The sequence below is a fragment of the Cherax quadricarinatus genome, chromosome 82 (genome assembly GCF_038502225.1).
Source record: "Cherax quadricarinatus isolate ZL_2023a chromosome 82, ASM3850222v1, whole genome shotgun sequence".
Taxonomy (NCBI): Eukaryota; Metazoa; Arthropoda; class Malacostraca; order Decapoda; family Parastacidae; genus Cherax; species Cherax quadricarinatus.
Window position 1 is genome coordinate 12,620,077 of NC_091373.1, and position 15,609 is coordinate 12,635,685.

The 15,609-nt window shown below is 37.8% G+C and overlaps 1 protein-coding gene across 1 annotated transcript in view; it reads left to right on the forward strand.

Moving 5' to 3' along the window:
- LOC128702906 (tuberin-like) overlaps positions 1 to 15,609 on the forward strand; it is a 174,499-nt gene that overhangs the window by 104,056 nt on the left and 54,834 nt on the right. The window contains exons 19-20 of the mRNA XM_070102611.1: positions 9,022 to 9,137; positions 13,764 to 13,921. Of these exons, the coding sequence (XP_069958712.1) occupies positions 9,022 to 9,137; positions 13,764 to 13,921 (274 nt within the window). The remainder of the gene's footprint in view (positions 1 to 9,021; positions 9,138 to 13,763; positions 13,922 to 15,609) is intronic.

A 15,609-nucleotide genomic window follows, 5' to 3' on the forward strand; every position in this document is an offset into this window, starting at 1 on the left:
AGGTCAAGTTTTACCTGCAGAATTTATGCACACTCCAATACAACCATCGACTTTAGTACCAGAACCTCAGCCATCCAGTTATACCAACAACCATCCATCTCAGCTTGATAGGGCCACACCATGCATCTCCACTCTCTTCACAATCACTGATATACACTAGCAACTGCAATTTAAGGTAAATAATATTATTTATGTTTGCATTTGTAGTCTTAAGCAACAAAAACAACATTATCATTTTTATTTTTGTAAGATCTGGATGACTAAAAAAAAGTTGTTTGACTTTTGGGGGAGGGGGTTCCAGGAACATAACCCTATTTTTCCCACAAGTTCTTCAGTTTATATAACAGATTTATCTGACACAGCGTTTTCAGGACCGTAACTACCGTGTAACCTGTTAACTGTCCATACATAGATCAATGTTCTTACCACTAGCGCTCCAGACGTAGATCTACGTTTTATTTTTCCTGCCTCCAAATTTGGCATGATTGGCCTAAGATGCCTGGTCAGCATAGAATGGGTCTTAACCCTTGGTGTGCGCAGTATTAAAAAAATCTGGGACCTCTTAGTACCTTGTCGGAGCACCAATTCAGTTGAGCAACAGCTAGAGCAAACAGCACGGCAAACACCAAACACTGATGGGAAGCACTTCTTGGCTTCTCTTAGGCTTTGAAAAACCATCACTACTTCTGTGTTTTGGTACCATTATTAAGCAGAATTAAGGGTTATTTTTGGGCCACAGTAAACCGTGGATAACTGAAACTGGATATGGGGGTTTTACCATATAGTGAAAATGACGTGTTTGTCAATCTTCTTGTCAGATAATGCATCATTCTTTCGAACCATAGTGCTCTAATAAAGTGGAACCAGGGATTTCGTCCGGTGCGGATATCATATAGTTCAGATTTTGACCACTTCTTTGGGTGAAATTTTACCCAGGGTTTCGTTTACCTCTGCTCGGAAATCGGCTATACAAGACAAATCCACCTGGGCCACTCATATGTTCATAATACTGTTATGTAATAATAAACATTCTTGGGCACATTAAATGTCTTATTTTAGGTTAATATAGACATTGTGTGGAAGAGGGTAAGGTACCTAGGGATTGGCAGAGAGAATGCATAGTTCCTTTGTATAAAGGCAAAGGGGACAAAAGAGAGTGCAAAAATTATAGGGGGATAAGTCTGTTGAGTATACCTGGTAAAGTGTATGGTAGAGTTATTATTGAAAGAATTAAGAGTAAGACTGAGAATGGGATAGCAGATGAACAAGGAGGCTTTAGGAAAGGTAGGGGGTATGTGGACCAGATGTTTACAGTGAAACATGTAAGTGAACAGTATTTAGATAAGGCTAAAGAGATTTTTGTGGTATTTATGGATTTGGAAAAGGCATATGACAGGGTGGATAGGGGGGCAGTGTGGCAGATGTTGCAGGCGTATGGTATAGGAGGTAGGTTACTGAAACCAGTGGAGAGTTTTTATGAGGATAGTGAGGCTCAAGTTAGAGTATGTAGGAAAGAAGGAGATTATTTCCCAGTAAAAGTAGGCCTTAGACAAGGATGTGTGACGTCACCGTGGCTGTTTAACATATTTATAGATGGGGTTGTAAGGGAAGTAAATGCGAGGGTCTTGGCAAGAGGCGTGGAGTTAAAAGATAAAGAATCACACATAAAGTGGGAGTTGTCACAGTTGCTCTTTGCTGATGACACTGTGCTCTTGGGAGATTCTGAAGAGAAGTTGCAGAGGTTGGTGGATGAATTTGGTATGGTATGTAAAAGAAGAAAATTAAAAGTGAATACAGGAAAGAGTAAGGTTATGAGGATAACAAAAAGATTAGGTGAGGAAAGATTGGATATCAGATTGGAGGGAGAAAGTATGGAGGAGGTGAATGTATTCAGATATTTGGGAGTGGACGTGTCAGCGAATGGGTCTGTGAAAGATGAGGTGAATCACAGAATTGATGAGGGGAAAAGAGTGAGCGGTGCACTTAGGAGTCTGTGGAGACAAAGAACTTTGTCCTTGGAGGCAAAGAAGGGAATGTATGAGAGTATAGTTTTACCAACGCTCTTATATGGGTGTGAAGCATGGGTGATGAATGTTGCAGCGAGGAGAAGGCTGGAGGCAGTGGAGATGTCATGTCTGAGGGCAATGTGGTGTGTGAATATAATGCAGAGAATTCGTAGTTTGGAAGTTAGGAGGAGGTGCGGGATTGCCAAAACTGTTGTCCAGAGGGCTGAGGAAGGGTTGTCGAGGTGGTTCGGACATGTAGAGAGAATGGAGCGAAACAGAATGACTTCAAGAGTGTATCAGTCTGTAGTGGAAGGAAGGCGGGGTAGGGGTCGGCCTAGGAAAAGTTGGAGGGAGGGGGTAAAGGAGGTTTTGTGTGCGAGGGGCTTGGACTTCCAACGGGCATGCGTGAGCGTGTTTGATAGGAGTGAATGGAGACAAATGGTTTTTAATACTTGATGTGCTGTTGGGGTGTGAGCAAAGTAGCATTTATGAAGGGATTCATGGAAACCGGCTGGCCGGACTTGAGTCCTGGAGATGGGAAGTACAGTGCCTGCACTTTGAAGGAGGGGTGTTAATGTTGCAGTTTAAAAACTGTAGTGTAAGGCACCCTTCTGGCAAGAAAGTGATGGAGTGAATGATGGTGAAAGTTTTTCTTGGTGGGAATCGGCCAGTGTGCTAATAAAATAAATAATATAATAGACATTTTGATAAATCCATCTATGATCTCTTTTTAACAAGTCGGCTGTCTCCCGCCTAGGCAGGGTGACCCAAAAAGAAAGAAAATCCCCAAAACAAAAATATTTTCATCATCATTCAACACTTTCACCTCACTCGTGCATATTTGCTGTTTTTGCAGAGGTGCCCAGATACAACAGTTTAGAAGCATATATAACGATACAATATAAAAAGCGACCTGAAATAATATAATAAACTCCCTATAGAATATAATATCAGGACCCCAATTATATATCTACCATCTTATTACATATCCCTCCAAACATAGCATATAAACATGCCTTTGTTACTCATTCACTAAGAGTGTCCCTCTAGTCTTAATGCCATAGTAATAATACTAATATGTAATAATAATTACTCTTGGGCACATTAAATGTCTTATTTTAGGTTAATATAGACATTTTCATTAATCCATCTATGATATTTTCTTCAAAATTATTTAAGAAATACGTTACATAGCATATAAACATGCAATGTTTATAGGGTGTGAAGGTGTGCTAGCCAGGCAGATGGAAAACATTATGTTTTCTCAGGTCCAGCATCAGAGAAAACGTATGAATCTGCATTGACCCAGTCACCCCCCTTAATACATAACACTTTTGTTTACAATTCTCAGCATGAATTATTCATTACTTCTCCTTTTGTTCATGATGGCATCTAAAGGCAGCTGTTAGAAACAATTAAACAGTGAACGTGGTATGTCGATGGTAATAATATGGCTCTGGGCCACATTAAATGTCGTGTAGCTAGGATGTGGAAGAGTTGGTGGAGAAATATACCCCTAGCAAAGCTGTTGCAAGCCGTGTCTGCATGGTCCAGTGACTCTCAAACTGGTCCTAGTGCCAGTAAAAGACAAAGAAGGGAAGTAACCCCGAATAGGGCTTCGATATCTGAAGTCCTTATGGAGGGAGATTCCCCTTCCAAACAATAACCTCTCGTCTCTCTCCCCTCCTCACCGTCTTCCATTCGCCAGTAAGTGATTTAAATGTTCATTTATACATTAAAATTAGTCATTTATATTTATTTCTCATTGTTTTCTGTATATAATTTTTTTTTTCCTCCAACAAGTCAGCCGTCTCCCACCGAGGCAGGGTGACCCAAAAAAGAAAGAAAATCCCCAAAAAGAAAATACTTTCATCATCATTCAACACTTTCACCTCACTCACACATAATCACTGTTTTTGCAGAGGTGCTCAGAATACAACAGTTTAGAAGCATATACGTGTAAAGATATATAACATATCCCTCAAAACTGCCAATGTCCCAAACCCCTCCTTTAAAGTGCAGGCATTGTACTTCCCATTTTCAGGACTCGAGTCCTGCTATATAAAAATAACCGGTTTCCCTGAATCCCTTCAGTAAATATTACCATGCTCACACTCCAACAGCTTGTCAGGTCCCAAATACCATTCATTCCTATCTAACATGCTCATGCACGCTTGCTGGAAGTCCAAGCCCCTCGCCCACAAAACCTCCTTTACCCCCTCCCTCCAACCTTTTCGAGGACGACCCCTACCCCGTCTTCCTTCCCCTACAGATTTATACGCTCTCCATGTTATTCTACATTATTTCTTATGGGAATTATTACTTCGGTTTTCGTCCAGTTCGGATTTTGACTGACCTTCTGGAATGGATTAACCCTTTGACTGTTTTCGACGTATAAATACGTCTTACGAGCCAATGTTTCTGACGTATATATACTCAATAATTCTAGCGGCTTCAAATCAAGTGGGAGAAAGCTGGTAGGCCCACATGTGAGAGAATGGGTCTGTGTGGTCAGTGTGCACCACATAAAAAAAATCCTGCAGCACACATTGCATAATGAGAAAAAAAAAACTCTGAACGTTTTTTTGGAATAAAACGCCGACTTTGAGGTGTATTTTCGTATAGTATTTATCGTTGTATTCGCGTTTTCATGGTCTTAGTTGATAAAATGGAAAACATATTACAGAAATAGAGATGATTTTCATTATATTTACGATGAAAACGACCTTGAAACTGAGCTCAAAGTAGCGGAAATGTTCGATTTTTACCAATGTTCAAGAGTAAATAAATCACACCACACGTCCAATACACATCAACTGGGGAGTCTAATATTCTTTCACTAGTGCACTGATATTATTTATACCATTTTTACAATAATGCAGTCGTCTGCATAACAGTAAATTTTGTGTTTTTTTGTATGAATAAAAAATCAAAATAGAAAGCAATAATAATATAAAAAGGGCCTAGAGATGTGACTAATGAACAGAGCATATGTTATTTTAGTGCCACGAATGTCTACCTTGTTTATTCTGGACCCTATTTTGAAATTGGCATCTTTTTTATTTTGCGTGAAATTGGCCAAATTGCCAATTTCTGACCACCATATTGGGTAGTCCAAATTAGTAAATGGGAGGTTTCTTGTGCTCAGCTAATAGATAAAATGGAGTTCTAAAGAAATAGCTATGAGTTTGGTCAACTGGAACAATGGAATTGGCTGAAAATAGGGCTCAAAGTCGGCGAAATCGCCGATACGCATATGTCGCCGAGACCGCTAACTTCGCGGGAGCATAATTCCATGAGTTTTCGACCAAATTTCGAACTTTTGGTGTCATTACCATCGGGAAAAGATTCTCTATCATTTCATAAGAAAAAATAATTTTTTTTTTTTTCAAAAATTGAGCGACATAGAATGACAGTTTCAGAGAGGGGCCTGAAACAGTCAAAGGGTTAAGGACGAAAACTGGGGTTCCACTGTATGTATGTTGAAATAGTGAAAAACAAAATCACTGTCTGGCATCACTTGTGGTTGCCAAGGCATAAATAAGATAACAAACTTCTTAAGGGAACCACTGTTGACTACACTTAACCCTTTCAGGGTCCAAGGCCAAAATCTGAAGTCACGCACCAGTGTCCAAGAATTTTCAAAAAAAAAAATTTTTTTTATTTTTTCTTATGAAATAGTAGAGAATCTTTTTGTGAAGGTAATAAAACAAAAAGTACGAAATTTGGTGGAAAATTGATGAAATTATGCTCTCGTGAATTTTGATGTGTCAGCGATATTTACGAATCGGCGATTTTGCCGACTTTGACTCCCATTTTAGGCCAATTACATTATTCCAATCAACCAAATTCTTAGCTATTTCACTAGTATTACTTCTATTCTATCGATTGAGCACAAGAAATCGCCAAGTCAACTGTTTCAACTACAAATTAAAGTGATCGGAAATTGTTAATTTGGCCAATTTAACACAAAGTTCAAAATATTCCAATTTCAAAATAGGCTCCAGAATAAACAATGTAGGTATTCCTGGAACTAAACTAACATTTCCTCTGTTCATTAGTTACATTTTGAGGCTTTACAAATAAATTCCATTTTGATTTTTTATTCACATAAGGAATTTTTATTCACACCAAAAAATAGAAGATTTACTGTTATGCAATACTGTAATAATTGTATAAATATCATCACCATATTTGTGAATGTATATTAGACCCACCAGCTGACGTGTATTAGATGTGTGAGGTCGTTTGTTTACTCTTGAATATCGGCAAAAATTTAACATTTCCGCTACTTTGAGCTCAGTTTCAAGCCATTTTCAGTGCTAAAACCAATCAAAATCATCTCTATTTTTGTAATATGTCTTCCATTCTATCAAATGAGACCAAGAAATCGCAAATACAACTATAAAAAACATACGAAAAAACACTGCAAAGTCGCTGTTTTAATCGAAAAATCATGATTTCAGTTTTTTTCTCTCATTATACACAGTGTGCTGCAGGATCTGTTTTATGTGGTGCGCACATACCACATAGATGTATTCTCTCATATCTAGGTCCAAATGTACCACTCACAGTTTATCAGAGTGAGCTGAGCTCATGGCGTAGATCTACGGTTTGGACACTCACCGTAAAGCCGTAGATCTACGGGACGGACCCTGAAAGGGTTAATCTACTGTTCCTTAGAGATCCTTATGGGAATTATTTCCAGTAGAATTTGAAGTCAATAAATCTGTTGGGATAAGCAGCACCTTGCCTCATATGTTACCAGCACTACCTACTGCATCCCTTGGACCACTGCTGCCAGGTGTGCCAGCAGGGAAATACATGATAAGTTGAATATATAGTGGTACTTTGACTTATAAGTGCTCTAACTTACAAGGTTTCCAAGCTATGAGCTGTTGCTCAATTTTTTGTTTTGAGTTATGATCCAAAATCCGAGTTATGAGCGAGCTTCAGATACACCGCCACTAGTTGGCACAGTGAGTGCCACAACATTTGCCCAGCATCCCAGCATTTTGTGCTTTTTAATGGCATTTCAGTTCATTTCAATGAGGAAAATGTATTTGATATTTGAGCAGATTGAGTTACAAGCTCGGTCATGGAACAAATTAAACTCATAAATCAAGGTACCACTGTACAACAAGTTAATCTAGAGAATTTTTTCCATAAAATACATAAAAGCTAAACTGGAGGAAATGTGTAAATTCTGATATTTGGGCATCTGAAAATATGTCACTTCTGAGACCAACAGAAAGGGAACTTGCATGTACTGTACAGCACTCCTAAGTAATGTTGAAAACTCCTGAATAAAGGCACATGTCACTCCAGGTCTTTCAAGTTTTTTCACACAAAAATGTTCCATAAAGGACAGTGCTATGGTATAAACTGCCAGGCTTTCCACAATGCTGGCATTCATGAAGCATATAAAGCCTCATGAATGCCAGCATGACTATGAAAACTTAATCATATAATTAACAAGGATTTTTTTTAGTGCCAAGAAGTGGAAAAGAATGGCAGGAAATATTAAGAATCTATCATCACTTAGGAGCCATGCTGGACTGAAATCAATTCCAGTGGCAAGCTTATCAGAGTCACAGATACCCACCAGTATGCCCCCATCCCCCCCCCCCAAAAAAAAACCATTTAATACCATTTATAAATGGTCTTCTCACAGAATCCGATTCATTGTTTGCAGCTTTCACAGAGACTCGCATAAAAGGCTGTTTTGACAAGAAATGTGGATTTCAGGTATAACCTATTTAGACGTAACCTGAAAAACAGACAAGTGGGTGTTGATCTCTTATGTTAAAGAGTCATTCACACTAAGCTACTGAGCACTACTAATAATGTCAAAATTTTGGCAGTCAAAATTGAAAATCAAAGCCTAGCAGTTGTGCTTGTGTATAAACCACCTGATACAACTTCCCAGCCATTCAAGGACCAGTTATTGGAGGTTGAGCATTGTCTTAAAAACCTATCAGACCTAGCCCCCTTCAGTATCCTGCTGCTTGGCAGTTTCAGGTTGAGGCACCTTAAATGGAAGAATATAGCTAGGACTGTAATTACAGTGAGAGTCCCTGGAGCTAGTTTGGAGAAACAGTCTGACAGTCCTGCATGTTGGATTTATTTAACTTCTGTAATAAATTTGCCTTAAGCCAGCTGGTTGCAGAGCTGGCTATACTGGAAAATACCCTAGACCTCATATTTTCCTAAAATGAGGACCTGTTCTGGGACATAAGTGTCAAAGATTGCAATCTCAGAACACAGCATAAGCAAGGTGCAGACCTGAAATAGAGAAACTGGCTCAGTCATGAAGGTGTATTCAACAAATTCAACTTCAACAATAAGGATATCAACTGGGACCAAATAAATCATGACCTTAATGAAATATGCTAGGATTACAATACGACCACTACTGATCTTTACCAGTTCCTTGGGAGGCTGAACTCATTAGTGCTAGAAGTAAGTGTGAACTAGCCATATTGTATCTCTATGGATAAGGAGAATAAAATGCTAACTTGAGAGAGAGAGAGGCACCCCCTCTTCAGGCAAAAATGATGGATATCAGATCTTCTCTAGGGCAGCAGACTTTCTGATACATGAAAGGAAACTGGTTAAAGAGATGGAGAAACTAAAGTACAAACTGGTTACACCATACAGAATCCATGAGAGAGAGGGAGAGAGAGAAAGAGAGAGGAAGCAGAGCCATATATGAAATTAGAAGAAATCCCAAATACTTCTCTTATGTAAAATCCAGGGCATAAACCTTAATTAAAGGAGAAGAAATATACACTGATGAATGAAATAATTCAGGGTATTATTTATAATTATTATTATAATGGCTACTGCTGATATTGTTATTACTTCTCATTACTGTTATTATTTAGAAAAATTAGCTTTATTCTTAAAATATGTAATTTAATGTGTACTAGATATACTGTACTATGTTGTATAATCTTGCATATTAAATATCTTTTATGATTTATACTATACCATACATAAATTTTCTATATAGGGCCGAGGAGGAAAAGGTGATGCTGACATGATACAATATCATAATGACTTGCTGGAGACTTGTATTGACCTGATGTCTCGGTATACATATGCTTCTTGTTCTCCTCACTATACAAGGTAATGTATGCCGTCTTCTGCAGCACATTCCTGAATATTCCATGATGCAGTGAACTTGTAGAATGAAAATGAATTAGTTAAATGTTTGTTATGCTCATATCTGAAGATCAGCATTTGTGAGAAATTACAGTAATTGCTTCCAAAATGACTCGTTCTTGAGTGCTGATGTTCATAACTTGGATGTTCACAAGTCAGGGACCTCCCTGTACCACTTTCCTATGTGCATTGCTACAGGATAAGGTCACAACTAAAAATTTACAACAGAGTTGTCCTGGAGATGGGAAATAGAGTGTCTGCACTCTGAAGGAGGGGTGTTAATGTTGCAGTTTTATAATTGTAGTGTTAGCTTTGGGAAGACTGATGGTGTGAATGATGAAAGTTTTTCTTTTTTGGGCTACCCTGCCTTGGTGGGAATCGGCTGAGGTGTAAGTAAAAAAATAATAATAAAATAAAATTAAGTCTGCAAACAATTTTTATTTTTTTTTAAATTTGAGTTCATTTTATATTTAAGACCAGCAGGCTTGTGTGGGCATGGTATATAGGAGTGAATGGAGACAAGTGTTTAATGAACATCCTGTTGGAGTGTAAATAAGGTTACTGTTTGGAAGGGATTCGGGGAAACTGGTTAGCTGAACTTCAATTCTTGGTGGGAGGGGTAGTGCCTGTACTCTGAATTAGGCATGGGGACATTACAGTCGGAGGGTATTTCTGACTATGATGTCGGCACACTTCTGAAAAGATGGTGATTAAGTAAATGATGGTGGATGCATTTTTCTTCTTTGGGTTTTCCCTGCTGTTGCAAGAGATGGCCACTGAGTTGAACAAAAAAATCTCTAATACAATATGTGACTCTTAAGATAGTTAATGGTGACATTCATGAGAATTAATGACCAAAATAAAGAGAGATTTTGGAATAGGAGCACCATTGAGCCAGAAAGCCTTTAAATAATTTAATCCATTCTGTGGATGCTAATCAGTAAAAATGTTGCATAATTGAAACCCACAAATAAGGAAGTCTGTCAGTTTGTAAGGGCAGCTGACTTCATCAGTTAACAGTAATCACAAATAATGTAACATTGTATAGTTTTAATCTTCAATTTGTTCAAAATGCTAAAATTAAAATTCTAAAATTACTTAAATAATAGTAAACCTTCAATTTAATGGGCTAATAGGGGTGAGCAAGTGGCCAGTAATGGTGATTGGTGGATAGAATTGAGATTGTTGTGCTTGACTGTAACGAAGACTGTAACCAGTGGGCTTGGTCCATTGTTTCCAAATCAGCTGAATCTGCAGATTTTGTTCTGTATTTTTTGAAGTCAATTAACCTTTCCAGTGTATAGAAATATACGTAGTGGATGAATCTTATGAGGCCTGCTTGGTCGAGTAGTTAGAGCACTAGCCTGCTAGTTTTAGGACTGATTTTTCATGGTTTCAAATCTTGCCCAAAGTTTTTGATAATAGTGTTAATACTAACATCCAGTATACCATACATGTTTGTGAATTTGTGTGTAGGTGGATTCATACACACTCATCTTGTTCTTGTTGTATTTTCTTTTAGTTCCATGAGGAAGTGGGTTAGAATTGTTCCTCGATAAGCAATGTGTGTCATGGATGATTAACCCTTTGACTGTCGCGGCCGTATATATACATCTTACGAGGTACCGTGTTTGACGTATATATACTCATAAATTCTAGCGGCTTCAAATCAAGCAGGAGAAAGCTGGTAGGCCCACATGTGAGAGAATGGGTCTGTGTGGTCAGTGTGCACCATATAAAAAAAATCCTGGAGCACGCAGTGCATAATGAGAAAGAAAAACTCCGACCATTTTTTTTAATTAAAATGCCGACTTTGTGGTCTATTTTCGTATAGTATTTATGGTTGTATTCTCATTTTCTTGGTCTCATTTGATAGAATGGAAAACATATTATAGAAATAGAGGTGATTTTGATTGATTTTACTATAAAAAGAACCTGGAAATGGAGCTCAAAGTAGGGGAAATGTTTGATTTTTGCCAATGTTCAAAAGTAAACAAATGATGTCATTGTCCAATAAATGTCCAACTAGCCATTCTAATATGCAGTCATGAATGGGTTGATGTTATTTATACAATTATTACAGTATTGCAGTAGTCTGCATACTAGTAAGTCTTCTATTTTTTGTTTGAATAAAAATTCAAAATAGAAAGCAAGAGTAATATCAGAGGGGCCTGGAGACATGACTGATGAACAAAGAAAATGTTATTTTAGAGCCAGGAATGTCTGCATTGTTCATTCTGGACCTTATTTTGAAATTGTCATATTTTTTAATTTTAGTGAAATTGGCCAAATTGCAAATTTCTGACCACATTATTGGGCAGTTGAAATCGGTAAATGGGCAGTTTCTTGTACTCAATCGATAGAAAAAATGGAGTTCTAAAGAAATAGCTGTGAGTTTGGTCGACTGGAAGAATGGAACTAGAGCCGAGAATAGGGCTCGAAGTGGGCGAAATCGCCGATTTGTAAATATCGCCGAGGTCGCTAACTTCGCGAGAGCATAATTTCGTCAGTTTTCCATCAAATTTCGTTTTTTTTGGTGTCATTACAATTGGGAAAAAATTCTCTATCATTTCATAAGAAAGAATAATTTTTTTTTTTTAAATTTTGCGACACAAGGAGACACCTCTGGATTGGGGGTTGCGACAGTCAAAGGGTTAACTAAAGTGTTATAGGAAAGGGTTATTAACCTGTTCTCTTCTCTGCCAGTTATTACAAGAGACAAAGGGAATTTTTAAAGTTCCACTTATGGGGCATTTCAAAGTATAGGAGGGCCCCGCTACTGCTGTAAAGTGAATCATAGCTTTTTTTCACTTTCAAATATATATATAAAAGCCTGATAACATGTTTACACCTACACATATTAAATGAGCAATATTACTAGGTCTAAAAAAATGCATATACAATACACACATTACTTCTTCTTTCAACAAACCGGCCGTATCCCACCGAGGCGGGGTGGCCCAAAAGGAAAGACGAAAGTTTCTCCTTTTACATTTAGTAATATATACAGGAGAAGGGGTTACTAGCCCCTTTCTCCCGGCAATTTAGTCGCCTCTTACGACACGCATGGCTTACGGAGGAAGAATTCTGTTACACTTCCCCATGGAGAACACACATTACTTACCTTAAAATATTTTCATCCTAAGCTTATAGTTAGTGACGAATATATTTATTGTAGGAAGTCTGAATAAATGAAAAATGGGTATAATTAACCCTTTGAGGGTCGACAGGCCCTCTCCGAAACTCGTTCTCAGGGTCGGCCAAATTTAAAAAAAAAAAAAATTATTTTCTCTTATGAAAAGATAGAGAATCTTTTCCCGATCATAAAGACACCAAAAGTTTGAAATTTGATAGAAAACTTACGGAATTATGCTCTCGCAAAGTTAGCGGTCTCAGCGATGTTTACGCATCGGCGATTTTGCCCACTTTGAGCCCCATTTTCGGCCAATTTCACTGTACTAGTCGACAAAAAACATGAATATTTCGCTAGAACTCCATTTTTTCTATCGAATGGATGCAAGAAACCACTCATTTATGAAATTCAACTATCCAGTACAGTGGTCAGAATTTAGCAATTTTGCCAATTTCACACAAATTTCAAAAGATGCCAATTTCGGAATAGGGTCCAGAATAAACAAGAAAGACATTCCTGGCACTAAAATGCCATTTCCTCTAGTCATTAGTCATGTCTCAAGTCCCCTCTTATATTCTTTTGCTTTCCACTTTGAATTTTTATTTTCACAAAAAATATAAGATTTACTGTTATGCAGACTACTGCATTAGTGTAAAAAATGGTATAAATATTATTGGTGCACTTGTGAAAGAATATTAGTCTCACCAGTTGACGTGTATTGCACGCTTGGCACGATTTGTTTACTTTTGAAGTTTGGTAAAAATCGAACATTTCTGCTACTTTGAGCTCAATTTCAAGGCACCTTTCTTTGTAAAACCAGTCAAAATCATCTCAATTTCTGTAATATGTCTTCCATTCTATAAAATGAGACCAAGAAAACTAGAATACAACAATAAATACCATACGAAAATACACTGCAAAGTCGCTGATTTATTAAAAAAAAATGGTTAAAGTTTTTTTTTTCTCATTATGCACTGTGTGCTGCAGGATTTTTTTTAGACTGTGCACACTGACCACATAGACCCATTCTTTCATATGAAGGCCTACCAGCTTTCTCCCACTAGATTTGAGGCCGCTAGAATTTATGAGTACTAGTACGTCAAAAACCCCTATGCGTAAAACGTACTAGTACGACGAAAACCCTCAAAGGGTTAAAAACCCTGCATTGGTGAAATGCTATAAAGACTTGTGATAAAGATTTACTGTAATGTTCCTGACATTACACTAATCTTACATAACTTACAAATTCAACTACGCATTTATTTATTTATTTTATTATTTGGACATGATACATAGATGCATAGTTGTACAAAAGAAATATGTATCTTTATACATAGTAAATTATTAACTTTTGCTTTTCTAATTATGTGCTTGCTTAAGGAACTTTATAACTACATATTCTACATGTACTGCATTATAATGAATACATTTTATATCTGAATATATGTGGACCTCAGGGGTCCTGTAGCTGAGATGCTGGTGTCAGGAGGTCAAGACCAAACCTGGATGGTGGGCAACAAGATCATAACCATCACAACCTCGGGATGTTCACAAAGGCCTATGCGAAATGGTCTATGTGACAAGTGTTCACAACTCTGCACACTTGAGAACAAGAGTGAGTGTGATTTTAATGTTTACTTTAGCTCATGTACACTTAGTGTCCATTTTATTAGGTACAGCCTTCTAGTACTGGGTAGAGCCTCACTTTGCCCCCAGAACAGCCTGAATGCTTTGTAGTTTGGATTCAACAAGGTACTGAAAACATTTCCTAGAGATTCTGATAAATATTGACTTGGTAGCATCACACAATTGTTGCAGATTTGTTGGCTGCACATTCATGTTGTGAATCTCCTATTCCACCACATCCCAAAGGTTTACGCCAAATTCTGACTCTACCTTCTGCATGTCGCAGCAGAAATCGCGATTTGTTAGACCAGGTGACATTTTTCCAGTCTTCAGTTGTTCAGTTTTGGTGAGCCTGTTCCCACTGTAGTTTTAGTTTCCTGTTCTTGTTTGACAGGGGTCTTCAAGTGCTGTAGCCCACGCATTTCAGGGTTCAATGAGTTGTGTGCTCAGAGATGCTGTTTTGCATACTATTGTTGTAACACATGGCTGTTTGAATACTGTTGCCTTCCTGTCAGCTTGAGCCAGTCTGGCCATTCTCCTCTGACCACTCTCATTAACAAGGTGTTTTCGCCCACAGAACTGCCGCTCATTGGATGTTTTGTCTTTCACACCATTCTCTGTAAACTAGAGACTGTTGTGAATGAAAATCCCAGGAGATCAGTTGTTTCTGAGAGACTCGAACCATTCTCTCTGGCACCAACTCATTCCATGGTCAAAGTCATTTTAATCACATCTCTTGCCTATTCTGATGTTTGGTCTGAACAACAACTGAATCTCTTGTCTTTGTCTGCATGCTTTTAGGCATTGAGGTGCTGTCATGTGATAGGCTGATTAAATATTTGTATTAATGAGCAGATGTACGTGTACCAATAAATTGGCCACTGTTTTTTTTTTTTTAACAAGTCGGCCATCTCCCACCGAGGCAGGGTGACCCAAAAAGAAAGAAAATCCCCCAAAACAAAATACTTTCATCATCATTCAACACTTTCACCTCACTCACACACAATCACTGTTCTCACTGTTCTGTCTGTTCTCTCATACTGTACTGCACTACTAATCATAACTAAATTTATCAATATTCTGTATATTTATCAATACTTGTCTATTGCACTGTACTGTACTGCAATACTGCATTGAAGCATTGTAAACACATGTACAGATTCTTCTGTGCACTCAATTTTATGTAAACTATTTTACTTTTAGTGAATGGCCAGTAGAAAATATACTAAGAGCATAAAACCCATGCTGCAGAGTCAGCCTTTTTTATTAGATGATGTTTTGCCCTAAATAGGGATATTAATAAAGCCTGTTTAGGGTTAAATGCCATCTAATAAAAGGCTCACTTTGATATGCGTGTTTTACATTTGTATTATTTCTCCCCCATGTTAGTTTTAGTTTTAGTTTAATATGTTTATTATGCACCCCATACCCATCCTGTGGGCAGTAGTCAAAAGATTACAGAGGTACATAATTGGTCCAGGGACTGGACTCCAAAGTTTTGATAGCTGAGCAAGTTACAAAGGTAATGAACTAGATCTGGTCATAATCATGACCAAGTTACAAAGGTAATGAGCTCCAGGTAGAGCTGGTCACACTCATGAATAATTGCAAAGGTAATGAATCAAACACATTAATCATGAGAATTTACAAAGGTAATGAGCTCCAGGTAGAGCTGGT